This window comes from Dendropsophus ebraccatus, chromosome 12, assembly GCF_027789765.1.
Source record: "Dendropsophus ebraccatus isolate aDenEbr1 chromosome 12, aDenEbr1.pat, whole genome shotgun sequence".
NCBI classification, from domain to species: Eukaryota; Metazoa; Chordata; class Amphibia; order Anura; family Hylidae; genus Dendropsophus; species Dendropsophus ebraccatus.
In genome coordinates, this window is record NC_091465.1 from 11,208,202 (window position 1) to 11,228,685 (window position 20,484).

The window sequence follows — 20,484 nt, forward strand, 5'->3', positions numbered from 1 at the left end:
TGATTCACTTCATGTTTCTTTGCCGGACACTGTATAGCGCTATATTTAAGCGTGCTGTTTATTACTTTGTGGCACACATACCTGGTTCCAGGGGTATATATCTAACTGCATGGTGCATACTTGGCTACCAGGCCATTGTTGCTGGCTATAGGGTGGGGGGGGGGGGGACAAAACATCTGACTACATGAGGTATTATTACTGGGGCGGAACTGCTGACAGAGAATTTATGCACAGCCTATGGCCGCGATGTCAGCGTGACTTTCTGGGGGTGCTCCGCTGGAATATCTGATCATTTGGGGGTACTTGGGCTGAAAACGTTAAAGGGGTTATCCAGTGAAAAAATTTTTCTTTCAAATCAACTGATAGCAGAAAGTTATATAGATTTGTAATTTACTTCTATTAAAAAATCTCAAGTCTTCCCATACTTATTAGCTGCTGTATGTCCTGCAGGAAATATTGTTTTATGTTCAGTCTGACACAGTGCTCTCTGCTGACACCTCTGGCCGAGACAGGAACTGTCCAGAGCAGGAGGGGGTTTGCTATGGGGATTCATAGAAAACCGAGACAGAGTTCCTGACATGGACAGAGGTGGCAGCAGAGAGCACTGCGTCAGACTGAAAATAAAACAACGTTTCCTGCAGGACATAAAGCAGCTAATAAGTATGGGAAGACTTAAGATTTTTTATTAGAAGTAAATGACAAATCTATATAATTTTTTGATATCAGTTGATTTGAAAGAAAAATATTTTTGCTGGACAACCCCTTTAAGAAACACAATTCTAGTGAATCCCCATCTCCTAAATCATCATGGCAACTTGGAATCCCCCTGAAAATTCTGTATAACTTGTATGAGAAAGCAGGAAGGGGTGGGGGGTAGGAGCAGTTTGCTGGAGTTCCCCCTCCCGGCAGCAGTCACATGGTGTATTACAGAGGTATCCCCCTATATACTGTCTCTCTATATACTGCCCTGTAGCTGACAGTACTGGGAGGCCACACCTCAGCCATCACAGGGCCGGCCCCATGACGTCCAGGGCAGTCACTGACTGCTGAGCAGTAACCTTCTATGAACAGGAAAAGGATCCGAGGTGATGGGAGAATGAGTGCGGACATGGGGACAGATCCCAGCGAGGCTCTGAGGTGAGTAGTGACATCACATGGCGGGATTCCCTGACGTCAGCAATATGGAATCCTGGAGAACAGCCGGAGCTGAAGTGTAGAGGAGAAGCTGAGGGGAGGGCTGAGATACAGCAGGATGGGAGGGAGAGCCGTGCACCATACACATACACTGTATTATCATTACAGACAGGAACACAGCAATAGTCTATCATAAAGAGTGCACAAATATTACCGCCATACAGTGCACAGAAACAAGCTCATATAATACCGCCATACAGTGCACAGAGACGAGCTCATATAATTCCTCCATACAGTGCACAGAGACAAGCTCATATAATACCACCATACAGTGCACAGAGACAAGCTCATATAATACCACCATACAGTGCACAGAAACAAGCTCATATAATACCACCATACAGTGCACAGAGACAAGCTCATATAATACCACCATACAGTGCACAGAGATGAGCTCATATACTACCACCATAAAGTGCACAGAGATGAGCTCATATACTACCACCATAAAGTGCACAGAGATGAGCTCATATAATACCACCATACAGTGCACAGAGACAAGCTCATATAATACCACCATACAGTGCACAGAGATGAGCTCATATAATATCGCCATACAGTGCACAGAAACAAGCTCATATAATACCACCATACAGTGCACAGAGACAAGCTCATATAATACCACCATACAGTGCACAGAGACAAGCTCATATAATAACACCATACAGTGCACAGAAACAAGCTCATATAATACCACCATACAGTGCACAGAGACAAGCTCATATAATACCTCCATACAGTGCACAGAGACAAGCTCATATAATACCTCCATACAGTGCACAGAGACAAGCTCATATAATACCATCATACAGTGCACAGAGACAAGCTCATATAATACCACCATACAGTGCACAGAGACAAGCTCATATAATACCACCATACAGTGCACAGGGATGAGCTCATATAATACCACCATACAGTGCACAGATAGTTTACCTAATAACCATCATACAGTGCACAGATACCAGTTTATACAATACCACAATACGGTGCAATAATACTGTAATATGACAATATAAAACAGATAAGGGCTTATAACACCACTGTAGAGTACACAGATCAGAGTACATGTAATAAAACCCTACAGTGCACAGATAAATGTCTGTATAATACCGCACCCCGCCATGTCCTAGCACCACATCATTGTGAAACTGCAAGTATCAGAAGGTTCCAAAACGAAAGCACTTTTATATGGTCGGATTAAGGTACTATTACACCAACAGATCTGACGACAGATTATCTGCCAAAGATTTGAAGCCAAACCCAGGAACAGACTATAAACAGGGAACAGGTCATAAAGGAAAGACTGGATTTCTCCTCTTTTCAAATCCACTCCTGGGTTTGGCTTCAAATCTTTGGCAGATAATCTTTCGTCAGATCTGTTGGTGTAATAGTACCCTTAAGGGCAGATAGGGGGAGGGGGCTGTGCCTTGGTTCCTGGGTGAGGCAGCTCTGCTGGTGTCGGGTTCACTAGTGGGCGGTGAGAGGATTTACAGGAACTCTGCAGATCCCTGAGTACACTGACTGACAGGAAACCAGAGCTCTGTCCTACTGATCCTAGGTGTATCATTAGAGATGAGCGAACCGGGTTTGAGTCGATCCGAACCCGAATGTTCGGTATTTGATTAGCGGGGGCTGCTGAACTTGGATAAAGCTCTAAGGTTGTCTGGAAAAGATGGATACAGCCAATGACTATATCCATGTTTTCCACATAGCCTTAGGGCTTTATCCAGGTTCAGCAGCCCCCGCTAATCAAATGCCGAACGATCGGGTTCGGATCGACTCGAGCATGCTCCAGGTTCGCTCATCTCTACTTATCATGTGTGATACTCCATGCTAAACCTGTGTATCTAAGCTTATCATGTGTGATACTCCCTGCTGAGCCTGTGTATCTAAAGACGACATAACAGGGAGCGATTATCTGCCCCATCAGGCGGACATCATCTTAAAAAAAAAAAAAAAAAAAAAAATATATATATATATATAAATGATCAGCTGAGGCGCGAGCAAACATTCACTTGTCAGCTGATCGTAGTCTTTCAGCAAGTTTAAGGCTGTATTCCCACATTGTGTGCTCCTCACGGAACATGGACGTGAAATGCCAGTAACGGACTCTCCCCCGCCCGGGCAGCATCTGTGATAAGATGCCGGGAGGGGAGAACTGTACACATATGCGCTGTGCTGTAATCAGCCGTGTGGCACTGTCATTACAGCTCGGCGCATATCTGTACAGTTCCCCCTTCCCAGCATCTTATAACAGATGCTTCCTGGGTGGGGGAGAGTCCGTTACTGGCATTTAACGTCCGTTTTCGTGGAAATGCAGCCTAAGCATCTTCTGCTGCCATCACACCATGTAACAGGTGATACACGGCTGTCGGCTGATTATAGGGAAAGTTCAGTGTCGGTATAGAAAATAATAAAGATGTTACGCTTACCTCCCTGCACTCCCCGGTGTCCTCTGCAGTGTCTCTGGATCCCCCGCTATCCCGTTTCTGCAGTGACAGCCCGCTGCCGAGACGGGACAGCGTAAGTCTCAAGAGACACGGCAGGAGGAGGCCTGGTGAGTGCGGAGAGCTAAGCATATCGGGGGACATTTATTAGCATGGGCCCCTGGCGTATGCCAGCCATATCCCCAGCTCGTCTGATGGGCAGACAGAAGGGGCGCAGCATGTCAGGGAGGAGGCGGCAGGAGTCCACTATAGCCTTAAGGCCTTCATGTGTGAGCTCATGTATCTAAGCTTGTGTCTCTCCCAGTATTCCGGACTCCATTCTTCTCCCGGAGGAGGTCCTGCTGCAGATCTTGTCCCTGGTCCCGGCTGGAGACTTGATCCGTCGCTGCTCGCTGGTCTGCACCCTGTGGAGGGACATCATCAACTCCCCAACACTATGGAAAATAAAATGTCACAACATGGGGTACATCTCCAAGGATTGCCAGAGAACCCCCAAAGACTGGAAGCAGTTCTACTACTTATCCAGCAAGAAGCGGAATTTACTAAAAAATCACTGTGGAATGGGTGAGAAATGCAGAAATAGCCAAGAACGGTGCGAAACTGCTTCTGAATAATGGTGGGAGTAGTCCTTGGACCCTCCACAATCCTTGGGCTGGCATAGTGATGAGGGGGTTGTAGTTGTGGATGATGGTGGGAGTAGTGCTCCAGGGCAAGTCCGGTGTCATGCAGGTTGGTTGCCCTTGATGCTGAGGTGTAAATAACAGAGACTGGGATAGCCGGATGCAGTAAACCTCACGGCTTTCTTTACCTTTAGCAACTGGATGATCATTTTCACGTAAATATGGAGTCACTTCCATGTCTATATTTCTGTAACTTCAGTAGTCGGCTTTCCAAAATGCAGGTGGACAACTGCCTCCCATTCTTATACATTAAGTCTCAACTAGTGCAATTCCCAGCTGCGGGGTGCAGGTCCTCAGTATTGTAGCTGTCAGGGTGCTAAGGCGGCCTAAAGGGGTGTTCCAAGAAAAATTAACTTTCCCCCTATTCATAGTATAGGGGACAAGTAAGAGATCATGGGGGTCCAACCTCCGAACCCCCAGGCGATCTCCGTATCTGGCCCCCCGCTTCTGTGTTATGAATTGCGGATATGGCATGAGGCTAACGGTGATGCCAATTCTGTTGTGTACGGCTAGCGATGTGTACGGCTTGGGTTGTTGTGACGCCAGTGCTAGTCTAGCACACAGGTGTGATGTTGGTTCCTATTTTGTAGATGGCCGGTTTATGTCCCCAAGATGGTCGGTAACCTGCCGGGTTGTTGCGGGTCCCTTGGGCTCTTGTCACGTTAGTCCTGAGTGGCAACTGACCCACCAGGACTGCCGCCCACAGAAAGGGGAAAATTACCGAAGGTGTGCGGTGCTGTGTGTATAGGTGTCGGTGCAGAAAGAGGATGACAGAGTCCTGGTAGTACAGAAAATATAATAGCTTTACTGTCAGGCAAAATAACAGTACACATTTCACAGAGTAGATCAATCTTTACACAGACTGTGTAGAAGTGCTTGACCTTTTCTGCTTGAGGGGGTGCTTGAGAAGAAATAAGAGCGGTAGTTGTAGCGGTACTTGTAATGTAGAGTGGAGTAGAGGAGAGGAGTTTGCCAGAGGAGCCCCAACCCAGTGTAGCTGTGTACTCAGCCGGAACCTGGAGATATCTTCAATAGAGTGTTTACTGGTACTTGTGTATAGACTCTGGTCTGACCAAACTGTGAGAATAAAGGGCCTTGTGTAAGTTCCTTCAGCAGGGGAATTGAAAAGACGTACTTCCTACTCTGTGCAGTGTTTTCTTCCTGTTTCTTACAGGGTTTTGAGAAGAGAATAGTCCCTCAGCAATGGCCCTGGAGTTCCTGGCATTGGCTAGGGTGTTCCCTGGTGGCTGCTTTCCCTCACTGTTGTTTAGCACTGCAAAATAGAACTAGCTGCTTGCTTAGAAGAACTCTTTGTCTTTTGCTGCATCTGAGCTTGGTTCCTGTCAGGGGTCCTGGCATCAGCCAGGCCCTGGCTTAACTACAGCAAGAACTGTTGTCTTTTTGTGTCCTCTCTCTGTGAGAATCTGATTAGAACTAAACTGCACTTCCTCCACCAGTCAGAAGAAAAGAACACCTCCTATAGGCCAGCATAAAACACATGGCACACATAAAACATTAACCCAATGCTGACTTCAGCTGTGCACATAAATAAGAGCATAGAAAATGCTGACACCTAGTGGCGAAACTTTAGAATACCTCATCACCACTTTAACCTGAGAGAAAAGGAGGGAGAAAAACACAAAAACACTTTCCAGCACCTCCATAGGAATGAATAGAGCTGTGGGTCATGTGCTGGACCCGCGGCACTATTCATAACGTAGAAGCCGGGGCCAATACAGAGATCACCGGGGAGTTCAGAGGCCGGACCACACTATCCTGTGGATAGGAGACAGGTTAATTTTTCTTGGAATAATCCTTTAAAGGTGTTTTTCGGGGAAACATAAAACTGCAGTAACACAATGAACAAGCTCCCACTGTAGACGGGTTGGACAGGTTGGACTAGTCCAATGCTCGGCCTCCCTTCCTAAAGGTTCATACAGTTTTAGCAGGGGTGTAGCTATAGGAACTCAGAGAGTGTGGTTGTACCTGGGCCTAGAAGCCTGAGTAGGCCCCTAAAGTCTAACTTTCCTGTGGCAATCACTACTCTCAGGTCATGTCACTGGGGGGATTCATATACAACCCCCTCTGGATGACAGAATGATAGAGGATTCCTGCACCCCAATATCTCATACAACTATATGCCGCCACCTCCTATACTTATCAGGCTATAAGGGCCTACTGGCTGTGGGGTTCAGCAAAGAAATATGGGCAGCCCCTCCAAGCGAAGTATGGATCCCCCAATGACTGACAAAAGTCCCTGTTTTTTTAGGCATTTTAAAGGGGAACTATCAGTCACATGACCGGGAGCTGGCCACCATAGTCTCGTCCTAATATCGAGTATTTTGCCGTCTTTTCTTATATATTTTATAACATCATTTTTTATTTTCCTTTCTTTAAAGATAATTTTAAATTCTGGAAAATTGAGCAAAATGGAGGCGATGAATGGAAAATAGAAGATTTACCGGGGGAGCATGGACAGGAGCTCCCAGATAAGGATGTTACTAAATACTTTGTTACTTCTTATTGGTACGATCCCCCCCCCCCTATTTTCTATATAACCATAACTTGCTGCTTTTGACATTATTTATGCATAAAGCAATATGGCCGCAGTGCGTCACATCCAAGTGGTCAGATGATGTAATCGGGCGACTGTGTCTTCCTTGTACAAAATAGAGGGGTTTTTTGGTTACATGTAAGCACAGAGTATTTCAGGAGAGGTAGGTAATGATGTTGTAGGGACAGGGATACGTCCACTCATTATGATGTCAGTAAGGATACAAGGACAGGTTCGAGGAGGCAAAAGGAGGGGGACAGAGATGTTTGGGGTTCCTGGGTGGAAGGATCACGATTTCGAGCAGCACAGAGTATTTCAGCGTACTCATCCTGTGGCCAACACTCAACACTGTCTTGTCAATTCACAATGGTAGAGAGCGAGAATCTGACGTGTGACATCGATAATGTGATGTAATACGAGTGTTGGATTTTTCAGGCCCTGCAAGAAGTCTCAGCTCATCAACCTCAAGAAAATGGGATATGGGAAGAAAATTATGGATCTTGTACAACCCGATATAGTGATCAGAGACTGGTGAGTATGACCCATGACATATACAGTATGAAGTGTTACCCCCCCCCCCCCCCGTCACCCCCGTTATATCACATATACAGTATAATGTGTTACCCCACCCCCGTTATATCACATATACAGTATGAAGTGTTACCCCCTCCCCCCATTATATCACATATACAGTATGAGGTGTTACCCCCCCCCCCCGTCACCCCCGTTATATCACATATACAGTATGAGGTGTTACCCCCCCCCCCGTCACCCCTTTTATATCACATATACAGTATGAGGTGTTACCCCCCCCCCCCGTTATATCACATATACAGTATGAGGTGTTACCCCCTCCCCCCGTTATATCACATATACAGTATGAGGTGTTACCCCCCCCCCCGTCACCCCCATTATATCACATATACAGTATGAGGTGTTACCCCCCCCCCCCCCCCCCGTCACCCCTGTTATATCACATATAAAGTATGAGGTGTTACTCCCTCCCCCCGTTATATCACATATACAGTATGAGGTGTTACCCCCCCTCCGTTATATCACATATACAGTATGAGGTGTTATTCCCCCGTCACCCCCGTTATATCACATATGATATACAGTATGAGGTGTGACCCCCCCTCCCCCCGTTATATCACATATACAGTATGAGGTGTTACCCCACGCCCCTGTTATATCACATATAAAGTATGAGGTGTTACTCCCTCCCCCCGTTATATCACATATACAGTATGAGGTGTTACCCCCCCCCCCCCCGTCACCCCCATTATATCACATATACAGTATGAGGTGTTACCCCCCCCCCCGTCACCCCTGTTATATCACATATAAAGTATGAGGTGTTACCCCCCCCCCCTCCGTTATATCACATATACAGTATGAGGTGTTACCCCCCCGTCACCCCCGTTATATCACATATGATATACAGTATGAGGTGTGACCCCCCCTCCCCCCGTTATATCACATATACAGTATGAGGTGTTACCCCACGCCCCTGTTATATCACATATAAAGTATGAGGTGTTACTCCCTCCCCCCGTTATATCACATATACAGTATGAGGTGTTACCCCCCGTCACCCCCATTATATCACATATACAGTATGAGGTGTTACCCCCCTCCCGTTATATCACATATACAGTATGAGGTGTTACCCCCCCCCCCCCGTCACCCCTGTTATATCACATATACAGTATGAGGTGTTACCCCCCCGTCACCCCTGTTATATCACATATACAGTATGAGGTGTTACAACCCCCCCCCGCCGTTATATCACATATATAGTATGAGGTGTTACCCCCCCCCCCCCCCCCCCCCGTTATATCACATATACAGTATGAGGTGTTACCCCCCCCCCCCCCCGTTATATCACATATACAGTATGAGGTGTTACCCCCCCCCCCCGTTATATCACATATACAGTATGAGGTGTTACCCCCCCCCCCGTTATATCACATATACAGTATGAGGTGTTACCCCCCATCACTGAGCCCACCGTCTCCTGTACAGGTACGCAGCGAGAGCCGATTGTGGATGTCAGTATGAAGTTTTTGTTCAGCTGCTTTCAGAAAGAAAAGAACCTATAAGAGAGTATAAACCGGAACCGGTGACCATCCAGCAATGGAGCGACGCCCGGTGGCACCAGGTATGGAAACCACATCCAGCTATACAACATGGATTCTTGTAGAACAGCTGCTGAGGAGAACGGATGGGTATAGGGTACCTGCATGCTGGGCCTTGTGGTGCCACAGCCTCCTCATGGTCATTGGTTAGAGAGGTTCCTGCAGATTGTCTCTCTTCCTATAGGGCTATATCAGGTCCGCTGAAGAGTAGAGAGACAAGATGCAGGATAACTTAGGTGGTCTCTCCTTCTTTACTTTTCCACTAAATCTGCTAAATGTGGAACCAGTAGTCATTCCCAGAGCACAAGGGTACTTTGTTTTCAGGCTGGTGTGTTATATGGGGGTCCCTTAGAGGCCTATTCCACGGAGCGGTAATCGGCCGATTATCGCTCGGTGGGATAGAGAAAACAATCAACCGATAATCGCGCCATCGGCTGATCGTTTATTTAGGCCCAAACCTAAAATCATCGGTCACCCACCGCGCATCGCTGCGTGTAATAGTAGTGCGCTGCTGGCGACCGACGATTTGAGAAGCAGCATACATTACCTAGCAGGGTTTCTCCTCCGCTCCATCTTCCTCCCTGGGTCCCGCGGTGCAGCATCAGCTTCAGTGCGGCCGCGGCCAGTGATTGGCTGAGCAGTCTGACAACTCAGTCAGTCCGCTCCAGAGTTGATGCTGCGCCGCGGGACCCGGGGAGGAAGACGGAGCAGAGGAGAAGCCCTGCTAGGTAATGTATGCTGCAAGGGCTGCAAGGACATCGGTAACGATGTCCCTGCAGCCCTCGCTAAACGATCATCGGGCCGTGGAATAGGCCTAGTAAATGATGGTTTACATCCTTGCTTGGCCCGTGGAATAGGACCCTTAGTCTCTCCTGCTCAATCTGTAGGCAGCTAATTGTAGTCACAGTGCCAAGTTTCTCTCCTCCTAAGGGGTTTCTGATGCAGTCTGGTCGGCTCCCACAGACTGACAGATGAGGTTGGTGGAGATAGGGATCGGGCACGATGGAAGATGGGATCGGGCACGATGGAAGATCTCTCGTTAACTCTTCCCATGAAGGAATGATTGGCTGTGCCGAACATTCCTGTACATGGGGAGGACAGGAGCCGGTCAGGAGTCATAACCGATAGACAATAGTTCGGCTGTCCATTATTGGAGTAATATGGTCAACTTAACTCTCAACTCCACAGACAGGATATAGCACAGACCTCACACCTTCTAGGGTTTTCTATCATTGTGGGTGATGTCTATGTTTGCAAAGACTATGCAAGATGCTTACTCCAGCCAGAGCAGCAGAGTGCATAATACTGTATATGTTACATAGTAAATATACAAAGACATGAAGACGTCTAAATAGGCAACTAATTCAGCAGCATAAAGAGCAGTTTGGGGGGAAATCTTTCCAACCAGAAAGTAATACTAGAAATTCACATAGTGATTTGGACACTATAGATACTGTGCTTTATATCTAAGATTAAAAGTATAATACTGCCTCCTATGTTTAAGAATATAACTACTATAATACTGCCCCTATATACAAGAATATAACTACTATAATACTGCCCCTATATACAAAAAATAACGACTATAATACTGCCCCTATATACAAGAATATAACTACTATAATACTGCCCCTATATACAAGAATATAACTACTATAATACTGCCCCTATATACAAGAATATAACTACTATAATACTGCACCCTATATACAGGAATATAACTACTATAATACTGCTCCTATATACAGGAATATAACTACTATACTACTGCTCCTATATACAGGAATATAACTACTATACTACTGCTCCTATATACAGGAATATAACTACTATAATACTGCCCCTATATACAGAAATATAACTACTATAATACTGCTCCTATATACAGGAATATAACTACTATAATACTGCTCCTATATACAAGAATATAACTACTATAATACTGCTCCTATATACAAAAAATAACGACTATAATACTGCCCCTATTTACAAGAATATAACTACTATAATACTGCTCCTATGTACAAGAATATAACTACTATAATACTGCTCCTATATACAGGGATATAACTACTATAATACTGCTCCTATATACAAGAATATAACTACTATAATACTGCTCCTATATACAAGAATATAACTACTATAATACTGCTCCTATATACAGGAATATAACTACTATAATACTGCCCCCTATATACAGGGATATAACTACTATAATACTGCTCCTATATACAAGAATATAACTACTATAATGTTGTTCAGGGAAGAAAAAGAGTGCTGCACCTCACACCTATGGCTGATACTAGTACCTCTCGGCTGTATAAAAAAAACATCAGAATTCTGTATGTGAATTGATCAAGCCACACTGCCCCATGTACCTCGTGCAGGTATCTGATACACATGGGTCCCTACACTAAGTCCACACTGTGCCAGTCAGCGACCACCACCCCCGCAGGCGTGCACAGTCAGGGAACGGGGGCCATGGGACGGCCCTGCAACCCCCATGCCACAGGACCAGACCCAAAAATGCCACACCAAAACCCAGCCAGCACCACCGGCGGAGGAAGCTGCCCCCAAACAGCACAAGTCTGGATAAGGTATTGCACTCACCATAGCTGTCAAAGATAGAATGGGACAGACAGGAGGGATTAAAACCATAAGAACTCAGGTGTCTCATGCTAATTGTGGTCATGTGGGTCTAACCAGGAGGAGTGCAAAACACGGAGAAAAGAGAGAAACAAAATACGGTTCAGGGAAGAAAAAGAGTGCTGCACCTCACACCTATGGCTGATACTAGTACCTCTCGGCTGTATAAAAAAACATCAGAATTCTGTATGTGAATTGATCAAGCCACACTGCCCCATGTACCTCGTGCAGGTATCTGATACACATGGGTCCCTACACTGTCCATAATATAATATAATACTGCTCCTATATACAGGAATATAACTACTATAATACTGCTCCTATATACAAGAATATAACTACTATAATACTGCTCCTATATACAAGAATATAACTACTATAATACGAAACACGAACTGGAGAGAATGGAACCGCTGCACATCCCATCTATGGCTGATACTAATGCCGCTAGGCCTATATTAAAAATCAACACCAGAGTGTCTGTATATGAATTGATCAAGCCATATTGCCCCGTGTACCACCGCGCAGGTCCTCTGGTCCACACGGGTCCCTACGCTAACTCCACACCGTGTCGGTCAGCGACCGCCAACCCCGCAAAGCGTGCACGTGCAGGGAAGGGAGGCCATGGAACGGCCCTGCAACCCCAATGTCACAGGGGGCAGCCTTCCCCGCCGGTGGTGCTGGCTGGGTTTTGGTGGGGCTTTTTGGGTCTGGTCCTGTGACATTGGGGTTGCAGGGCCGTTCCATGGCCTCCCTTCCCTGCACGTGCACGGCTTGCGGGGTTGGCGGTCGCTGACCGACACGGTGTGGAGTTAGCGTAGGGACCCGTGTGGACCAGAGGACCTGCGCGGTGGTACACGGGGCAATATGGCTTGATCAATTCATATACAGACACTCTGGTGTTGATTTTTAATATAGGCCTAGTGGCATTAGTATCAGCCATAGTGGCGGTCTTTGGCACCAAGCACCCCAAGCGATCGCTTGGGGCCCCCAACATCCAGGGGGGCCCCAACGTCCTGATCTTGTGCTCAAAACCGCTGGACAGGGCCGCTGCCCCGCTCGCTGCTGCCATCTGAACTGTAACTATGAGCACTCATAATGAGCGCTCATAGTTACATGCAGCAGCACTGACAGGACGGGAGACATTGGCTCCCTTCCTGTCAGTTACTCTTGTGGCCGCAGGAAGGGTTTTCCCTGCGGTCACAAGTGGCAGCTTTGTCCTTGTGGTGCCGGCACTCCAGTGAGATCACTGGAGCATCGGCGCCAGGACAAGGGGAGTGCGGCCTCTTGTGATCGCAGGGAAAACCCTTCCTGCGGCCACAAGAGTGAAGAGAAGAGGAGACGCCCGGACCAAGGTGAGTATAAGTGTTTGTTTTATTGTGTTATATACTATTTGGAAGGGGGAGCACACAGGGGTCTGTTTAACTGGGGGAGCGCACATCGGGGGTCTATATAAATGGGGGGAGCACACAGGGGGGCTATAGACTACTGGGGCTTCACAGAGGGGTCTTTATACTACTGGGGGCAGCACACAGGAAGTCTATATACTACTTGGGGCAGCAGAATGGGGTCTATATACAACTTGGAGAACACACAGGAGGTCTATATCCAAGTGGGAGAGCACACAGGGGGCTATATACTACTGGGGGAGCACACAGGGGTCTATATACTACTGGTGGGGCACACAGGGGGTCTATATACTACTGGGGGAACATACAGGGGGTCTATATACTACTTGTGAGGCACACAGATGGTCTATATATAACTGGGGGAGCACACAGGGGTCTGTATACTACTGGGGCAGCACACAAGGGGTCTATATACTACTGGGAGAACCACACAGGGGGTTTATATTCTACTGGAGGAATACACAGGGGTCTATATCCAAGTAGGGGAGCACACAGGAGGTCTATATCCAAGTGGGGGAGCACACAGGGGGGCTAAATACCCCTAAGGGAGCACACAGGGAGCCTATATACTAGTGGGAGAGCACACAGGGGGTATATACAACTGGGGGCAGCACACAGGGGGTCTATATACAACTGGGGCAGCACACAGTAGGTCTATATACTTCTGGGGGAGCACACGGGGGGCTATATATAACTGGGGGAACACACAGGGGCCTATATACTACTGGGGAAAGCAAACAAGGGGTATATACTACTGGGGGCAGGACACAAGGGGTATATACTATTGGGGGCAGCACACAAGGAGTATATATTACTGGCGGTAGCGCACAAGGGGTATATACTACTGGGGGCAACACACAGCGGTCTATTGTTTTGGAACGCGTGTCGAGGGGGGGGCCCCAGACATAACTTCGCTTGGGGCCCCAGAAATGCCAAGACCGCCCCTGCATAGATGGGATGTGCAGCGGTTCCATTCTCTCCAGTTCGTGTTTTTCAGTTCTCCCTCTCTGAACAGCTAGCACTCCTTTATAAGACCCACATGACCAAAATTAGCAGGATATGCCTGTGCTCACATGTCTGGACCCTATGTCTTCCCCATTCTGTGAGAGCAGCAATAGTAAGTGTATTACCATATCCATACTGGTGTCGTTTGGGGGCAGCCTTCCCCGCCGGTGGTGCTGGCTGGGTTTTGGTGGGGCTTTTTGGGTCTGGTCCTGTGACATTGGGGTTGCAGGGCCGTTCCATGGCCTCCCTTCCCTGCACGTGCACGCTTTGCGGGGTTGGCGGTCGCTGACCGACACGGTGTGGAGTTAGCGTAGGGACCCGTGTGGACCAGAGGACCTGCGTGGTGGTACACGGGGCAATATGGCTTGATCAATTCATATACAGACACTCTGGTGTTGATTTTTAATATAGGCCTAGCGGCATTAGTATCAGCCATAGATGGGATGTGCAGCGGTTCCACTCTCTCCAGTTCGTGTGTATAACTACTATAATACTGCTCCTATATACAAGAATATAACTACTATAATACTGCTCCTATATACAGGAATATAACTACTATAATACTGCTCCTATATACATATATATGTCTCACCTTGTACTGCTCAGTAAGTGACTTGTTCTCTGCTTGTAGATGACGCACACCTTCAGTAACTATGGACCAGGAGTGCGGTATGTTTATTTCCAGCATGGCGGTCAGGACACACAGTTCTGGGCTGGATGGTACGGGATCCGAGTGACTAACAGCAGCATCACCATCGAGCCAGAAGACCTCAGAGCCTGAATCCTACGTTACATGTGAGATATATGGAGGACTTCTTTACCATGACAGTATTAAGACTATGATAACAATATCCTCACATACTGACTGGCGGTTGTTTTTAACCTGATTGTCTGCGCTGGATAATAGTGCCTATATTCACCTGTGCTATATCATAGAATATAGTGCAGTCTAAAGTCCCAGGAACAGGAGCCCTGGACATCTGCCCAGTTTAGTACCCCTATATACTGGTTGTGCTGTATACAGTGGAGACTTATCCATTATCAGCAATTGTTTTTATGCTGCTTCGGACATCGAGCAGAATCAGGGAAACAAGACCCCAGCAGTAGCAAGAATTAAGGGGATTAAGAGTTCTGCTGAATACCTACATCCCTGGATCCCGAAATATTACCGTTCTCATTCTAAGCACTAGGCTTAAAGTGACACTGTCCCCCCCTTTTAGCATTCTGACTTCTCTACACAGGTGTAATGGTTAAATTTAGCAGTTTTCATACCTCATTTTCTATCATATCTCATAAAAGTGATTTTTTATCATCTGGGATTGAGATACTTGGGCGGGGCTTCGCGGCCGAAGCGACACTTAGACACGCCCCCAGCACCACTTAGCCACGCCGCCATCGCCGCATAGGCCACGCCCCCACTTAGCGGCCATTGTGTGGGCCAATCTAGTGGGGGTGGGGCCTAGACTTTTAGGCTGGCCCTTACAATGGCTGCTGAGGGGGCGGGGCCTATGCGGTGATGGCATCACAGATGGGGCGTGGCTAAGTGTAGCTGGGGCGCGGTTAAGTGACGCTTCAGCCGTGAAGCCCCGCCCAGGTATCCCAATCTGAGATGATAAAAGATGACTTTTTACTGGAACAAACATCATAACGTATGATATAAAATGAGGTATGAAAACTGCTAAATTTACCCTTTACACCTGTGTAGAGCAGTCATAATGCAAAAAGGGGGGGACAGTGTCACTTTAAAACTAAGCTGAGACTTCCTGTTCTGCCTATGATGATAAGGAGGAGGATGCTGGAAAGTGATCTGTACAGAAATGAAGTAAAAAGGTGACACCAGTAAATAGAATAGACGATAGATGAAGCTCACAGCTCAGCCTCCCCTTCCCTGTAGAATGCACAGGTCACCCGGGGTGTTGCTAGGGTCCTAAAACATGCAGGGCAGGGGGTCTCTACTGAATAAAGCCATGTGCACATCCTGTTTTTTTGTGCCGTAAAGTGCTGAAAAACAGACGGAATGTTTCCTGCTTAAAAACTGGCAAAAAATACGATGTGTGATCATAAGGCTGTATTAAACAGTCGGATTGACTGAATGAGTGAGCGCCGATCTGCTATATTGGCACTCGTTTACAGAGCTTATTACGCAGCTTAACTATCATGTGGCAAGGGCTGCATGGACTTCGTTAGCTATGTCTGCGCTGACCCTAATTTATATAGTAAATAATAAACATATATACTTACCTATGATCCCCCCGGTGTCCTCCTGCCTCTTACCAGCTGACCGGAGCTGCCTCTGAAGCTTCTACACCCGTCTGTGAAGTGACAAGCAGCTCAGCCAATCAACGACTGAGGCGAGACAGGCCTGCAGTCAGTAATTGGCTGAGCAGTCTATCACTGCAGAGGTTGGAGGACACCGGAGGGGCAGACAGGTAAGTATAATGTTCATTATACTATTATACAATTATTATTTACACTTCCTATTACACGCATCGGTTAGGGACGATGATTTTTCAACACATGAAAAGACAACGATCAGCTGGTGATCAGCTCCTCGGCTGATCATTGTCTTTATTACATGGAGCGATGTCTGCCCAAATCGGCCTGATTGAACAGATAATCGCCCCCTGTCATGTGGTCTTTAGACTTTAACATGTAATGGGGTCTAATAACAGACAATAGAACAGACAGCGATGATGGGAAGAGAAGAAAACCTTTCTAAATGTTTTACAGAAAAGCATAGTACAAAATGTATAGTGACATAATAGAGACTAAATACAGTCACCTGTATACTACATATGGTCTAATATAGTCTATGGCTGACACTGTAGTATATCGTTAGGGTACGTTCACACCTAACGACTTGCAGCGGAAATCTCGCTGCGAGTTTAGCAGCAAGGTCCGCTACGAGCCGAGGTCCTGGCAGGTCCCTCTGACTACATACTGCAGTACCGGACGGATGATCTTTCGTCCCGCAGTGTTCTGATGTGGGCGCATCAGCGCGCGCCTGCATCAGAACTTCTCATAGCACTCAATGAAGCGAATGGCTGGAGCTGCTCGCTTCACTGAATTGCAGCGCCGCTTGGGATCCTGGCCAGAGCGTATACGATGTCTATGCGCTCCGGCCGGGATCCCATAGAGCAACATGAGGCTAGTCCACTCGTACAAAGTACGGCCGTTGTTGCCATCCGTACGTTTACGATGTGTGAACATAGCCTTACTGTATGTGAAATCACAGCTCCCAGTATTACCTGAACAAAGACAGAACATGTTGGGAGTTGTTGTACTCAAGTATGAGATATAACAGTCCATTATGGGAAGGGCCGAGGGGGATGAATGAGCAGGAAGAGGAGATAACCAGCCCTGCAGTATAGAGGCTGTCTGGCTACAGAAAAAGCTGGATTCACAGGTCAGACTGCTCAGTGCTGGTCTGGGAACTTGGTGAGGTAAGGTACAGGATGTTGTGCTGTGCTGGCTCCTATACTGCCAACAGCACAGGGTGGTTCTATACTCTCCCTGCTCACTTCCCCTCAGCCCTCTCTCCTCCATAGGTTATAATGGACACATGGCTTATAATGGACACTTTGCTTCTCTGCAACAGCGGTGGATGGGGGTGGGGGTGGGAAAACATGCTTGTGAGTACAGAAGGAAACTCTTTTGCCTAATAAAACTTATTACAGAGTTCTGTATCTGTATTTCCTCAACAAACACAACCTGTACTGTAACACCGTACACTGATATCTGGCTGTTTCCATACATAGCGTTATCAGAAAAACGGTTGATACATTATATTATATAGTGATGTGGGGGCCATGAGTTTTCTGGACTTAACCAGCCTGAAAAGAGTGATAGCAAGGAACAAAAGATTTTCATTCTCATCATTAGATGACCAGTAGAAAGAGAGCACCAATATAAAACAATAGCAGCTCCCTGTGAAATGACGTCTTCACAGGTCACAGAGCATGCCCAGTAATGCTTCAAATTCAACTGAATGGGACAAGTCCAGTCTATTGCTATCTAACAGTTGAATAAGGTGATGGGTCCAGATGGTGTCCACCCCAGGGTTCTTAAAGAACTCAGATCTGTGATTGCTGCCCCTGACAGATCTGTATAACTAATCCCTCCTAACAGTTGTTCCTGGTGATTGGAGAACGGCCAATGTTATACTCATCCACAAGAAGTGAGTAGTGAAGAGCCCAGTAACTACAGGCCGGTTAGCTTAACATCAATATAAGTAAAATGATAGAAACACCTCTAAAAAAGAAGATAATGAATCAGCAATCAGCATGGCTTTACTGCAAAAGTGCTGGATGAAGATGGGGCAGTGGATATCGCCTATCTGGACTTCGATACATTGTCGCCTATATGGACTATGATACTTTGTGACATAGGAGAAGGTTTGGTAGGTAAGGATAGTGATATGGCGGCCTGTATATATAATGTTATGCTGGGCTGTATATATATATTTAATGGTATGCTGGGCTGTACATATATATATATATATATATATATACATATATATATATATATAGAAGAGGATATGAAGAGACGGCACTCCGGATTAAAGTGAAAAACAAAGTGGTTTATTCACCCATCAAAGTTGCGACGTTTCGATCTACTCAATGAGATCTTTTTCAAGCAGCTTGAAAAAGATCTCATTGAGTAGATCGAAACGTTGCAACTTTGATGGGTGAATAAACGACTTTGTTTTTCACTTTAATCCGGAGTGCCGTCTCTTCATATCCTCTTCTGTTGAATTGGGAGCCCGGGTCTGGCGACCAGAGATTTAGCACCCACCTGAGCCTTTGAGCCGCACAGTGCCGTTCAGCAACCAGCCATTTCTTCTATATGTGTATATATACTGTGTATATATATACTGTATATATATATTGGTGTGCTGGGCTGTATATATATAAATATATATAATGGTGTGCTGGGCTGATTGGCTGAGTAGACCGTCAGGCAGCTGCAGCAGGTTACAGGGGGATTTATATACTCACAGCGGAATGAAAAGCTGCTGCGAGTATGTAAACCCATACAAACCGGGAATCGCAGTAGACCTGGCTGCGGAACTTGCAGCATAAAATCTGCTGCCATCAGATCCGTGTGAACCCACCCTTACACAGTACAGTATTGTGCTGTATGTTATTGTGCTGTGCTGTATGTAATGGTCCTTTTACACTGAGCGATCATTCGCCCAATCGAACGATTAGCGATTTTGAAGTAACAATTTGTTTTTTATAACGATCAGAGTTTAGATGGAACGATACATTGTTTGAAAAAATTGTTATTGTGATCGTTTTAAGATGGCTTAACCCCTTAACGACAAAGGGCGTATATTTACGCCCTTTTGCCGGTAAGGGGCTTCAGAATGGGGCTGCGCAGCGACCCCGCTCTGAACTGTCAAGATTCCCGATGCCGCGTGTAGCCTGGGACCGCGGCTATTAGCGGGCATGGTCCGATCACCGTGCCCGCTAATCAGGTAATCAGATTACCGTATGCAGCACTTCTCTGGTGTCTAGTGGCGGAGATCGCTCCCCTGGGACGTTGTCCCGGAGGAGCGATCTCCATATCTATTACTTGCCGGGTAAAAACGAAAATGCAAAAGTCTAAATGGGCTCTGTCCTTAAGGGGTTAAGCTTCTCTCACACATAGGGTGAATCGGTAAAAGACTCTTTACACAAAGCGATCTCTGAATTTTCAGTGAACGACCAACGACGATTTAAGAACTGAAAGATCACGATGAACGATTTATCACTCGTCGCTTGATCGTTCGCTGCGTTTACACGAGCCGATTATCACTCAAATGTGATCGTTATTGTGAAAATTTGAACGATGATCGTTCTGTGTAAACGCACCATTAGGCATCACTAGCGCTAAAGTCACCTACGATCCACGCCCCAGGTCTAAGTTCAGCAGTGCACAGCTTCTGTAGCCTCTGGAACAGGTGTTGTCTCTTCCCTGTCTAGACTCCAACTCAACTAATGCCCCTATTCCACGCTATTCAACGCGGCTGCAGCGAGCGGGTGAGTGCGGGAGGGGCGGGCTGCCCGGGGGATCGCTGATCCCCCGGGCAGCCCATAGGATATAGCAGCGTCTGCTGCCGATGCTCCTATTCAATGGAGCGACGGCAGCAGATCGTTGCTGTATCAGTTGCTTGTTTTTCAAACTACAACCCTATCTGGGAGAAGTATAACTGCTGGAGACAATCATCAGGTACCATGAAGGAGGGAACGGACATCTGCACCACCCAGACAGCATGGAGGCGTCATCACTGAGAGAGGAGGGGACTCCCAGAATGCTTTGCGTCAAATGTCACTTTCCCAAACTTCTGAATGGCGAATCTTGGACGGATCACAGATATAACATACATATATATGTTAGAAGAGAATCTTTGACTTCATAAAA

At 46.7% G+C, this 20,484-nt stretch overlaps 1 protein-coding gene across 1 annotated transcript; it reads left to right on the forward strand.

Annotated features, from left to right (window-relative positions):
* Positions 1-989: 989 nt before the first annotated feature.
* LOC138769477 (F-box only protein 44-like) lies at positions 990-15,318 on the forward strand. The gene is made up of 6 exons (XM_069947987.1): positions 990-1,137; positions 3,949-4,208; positions 6,724-6,850; positions 7,314-7,409; positions 8,904-9,039; positions 14,711-15,318. Exons 1-6 carry the CDS (start codon positions 1,064-1,066, stop codon positions 14,858-14,860), a joined length of 843 nt encoding a protein of 280 aa, XP_069804088.1. The 5' UTR covers positions 990-1,063; the 3' UTR covers positions 14,861-15,318.
* The last annotated feature ends 5,166 nt before the right edge of the window (positions 15,319-20,484 follow it).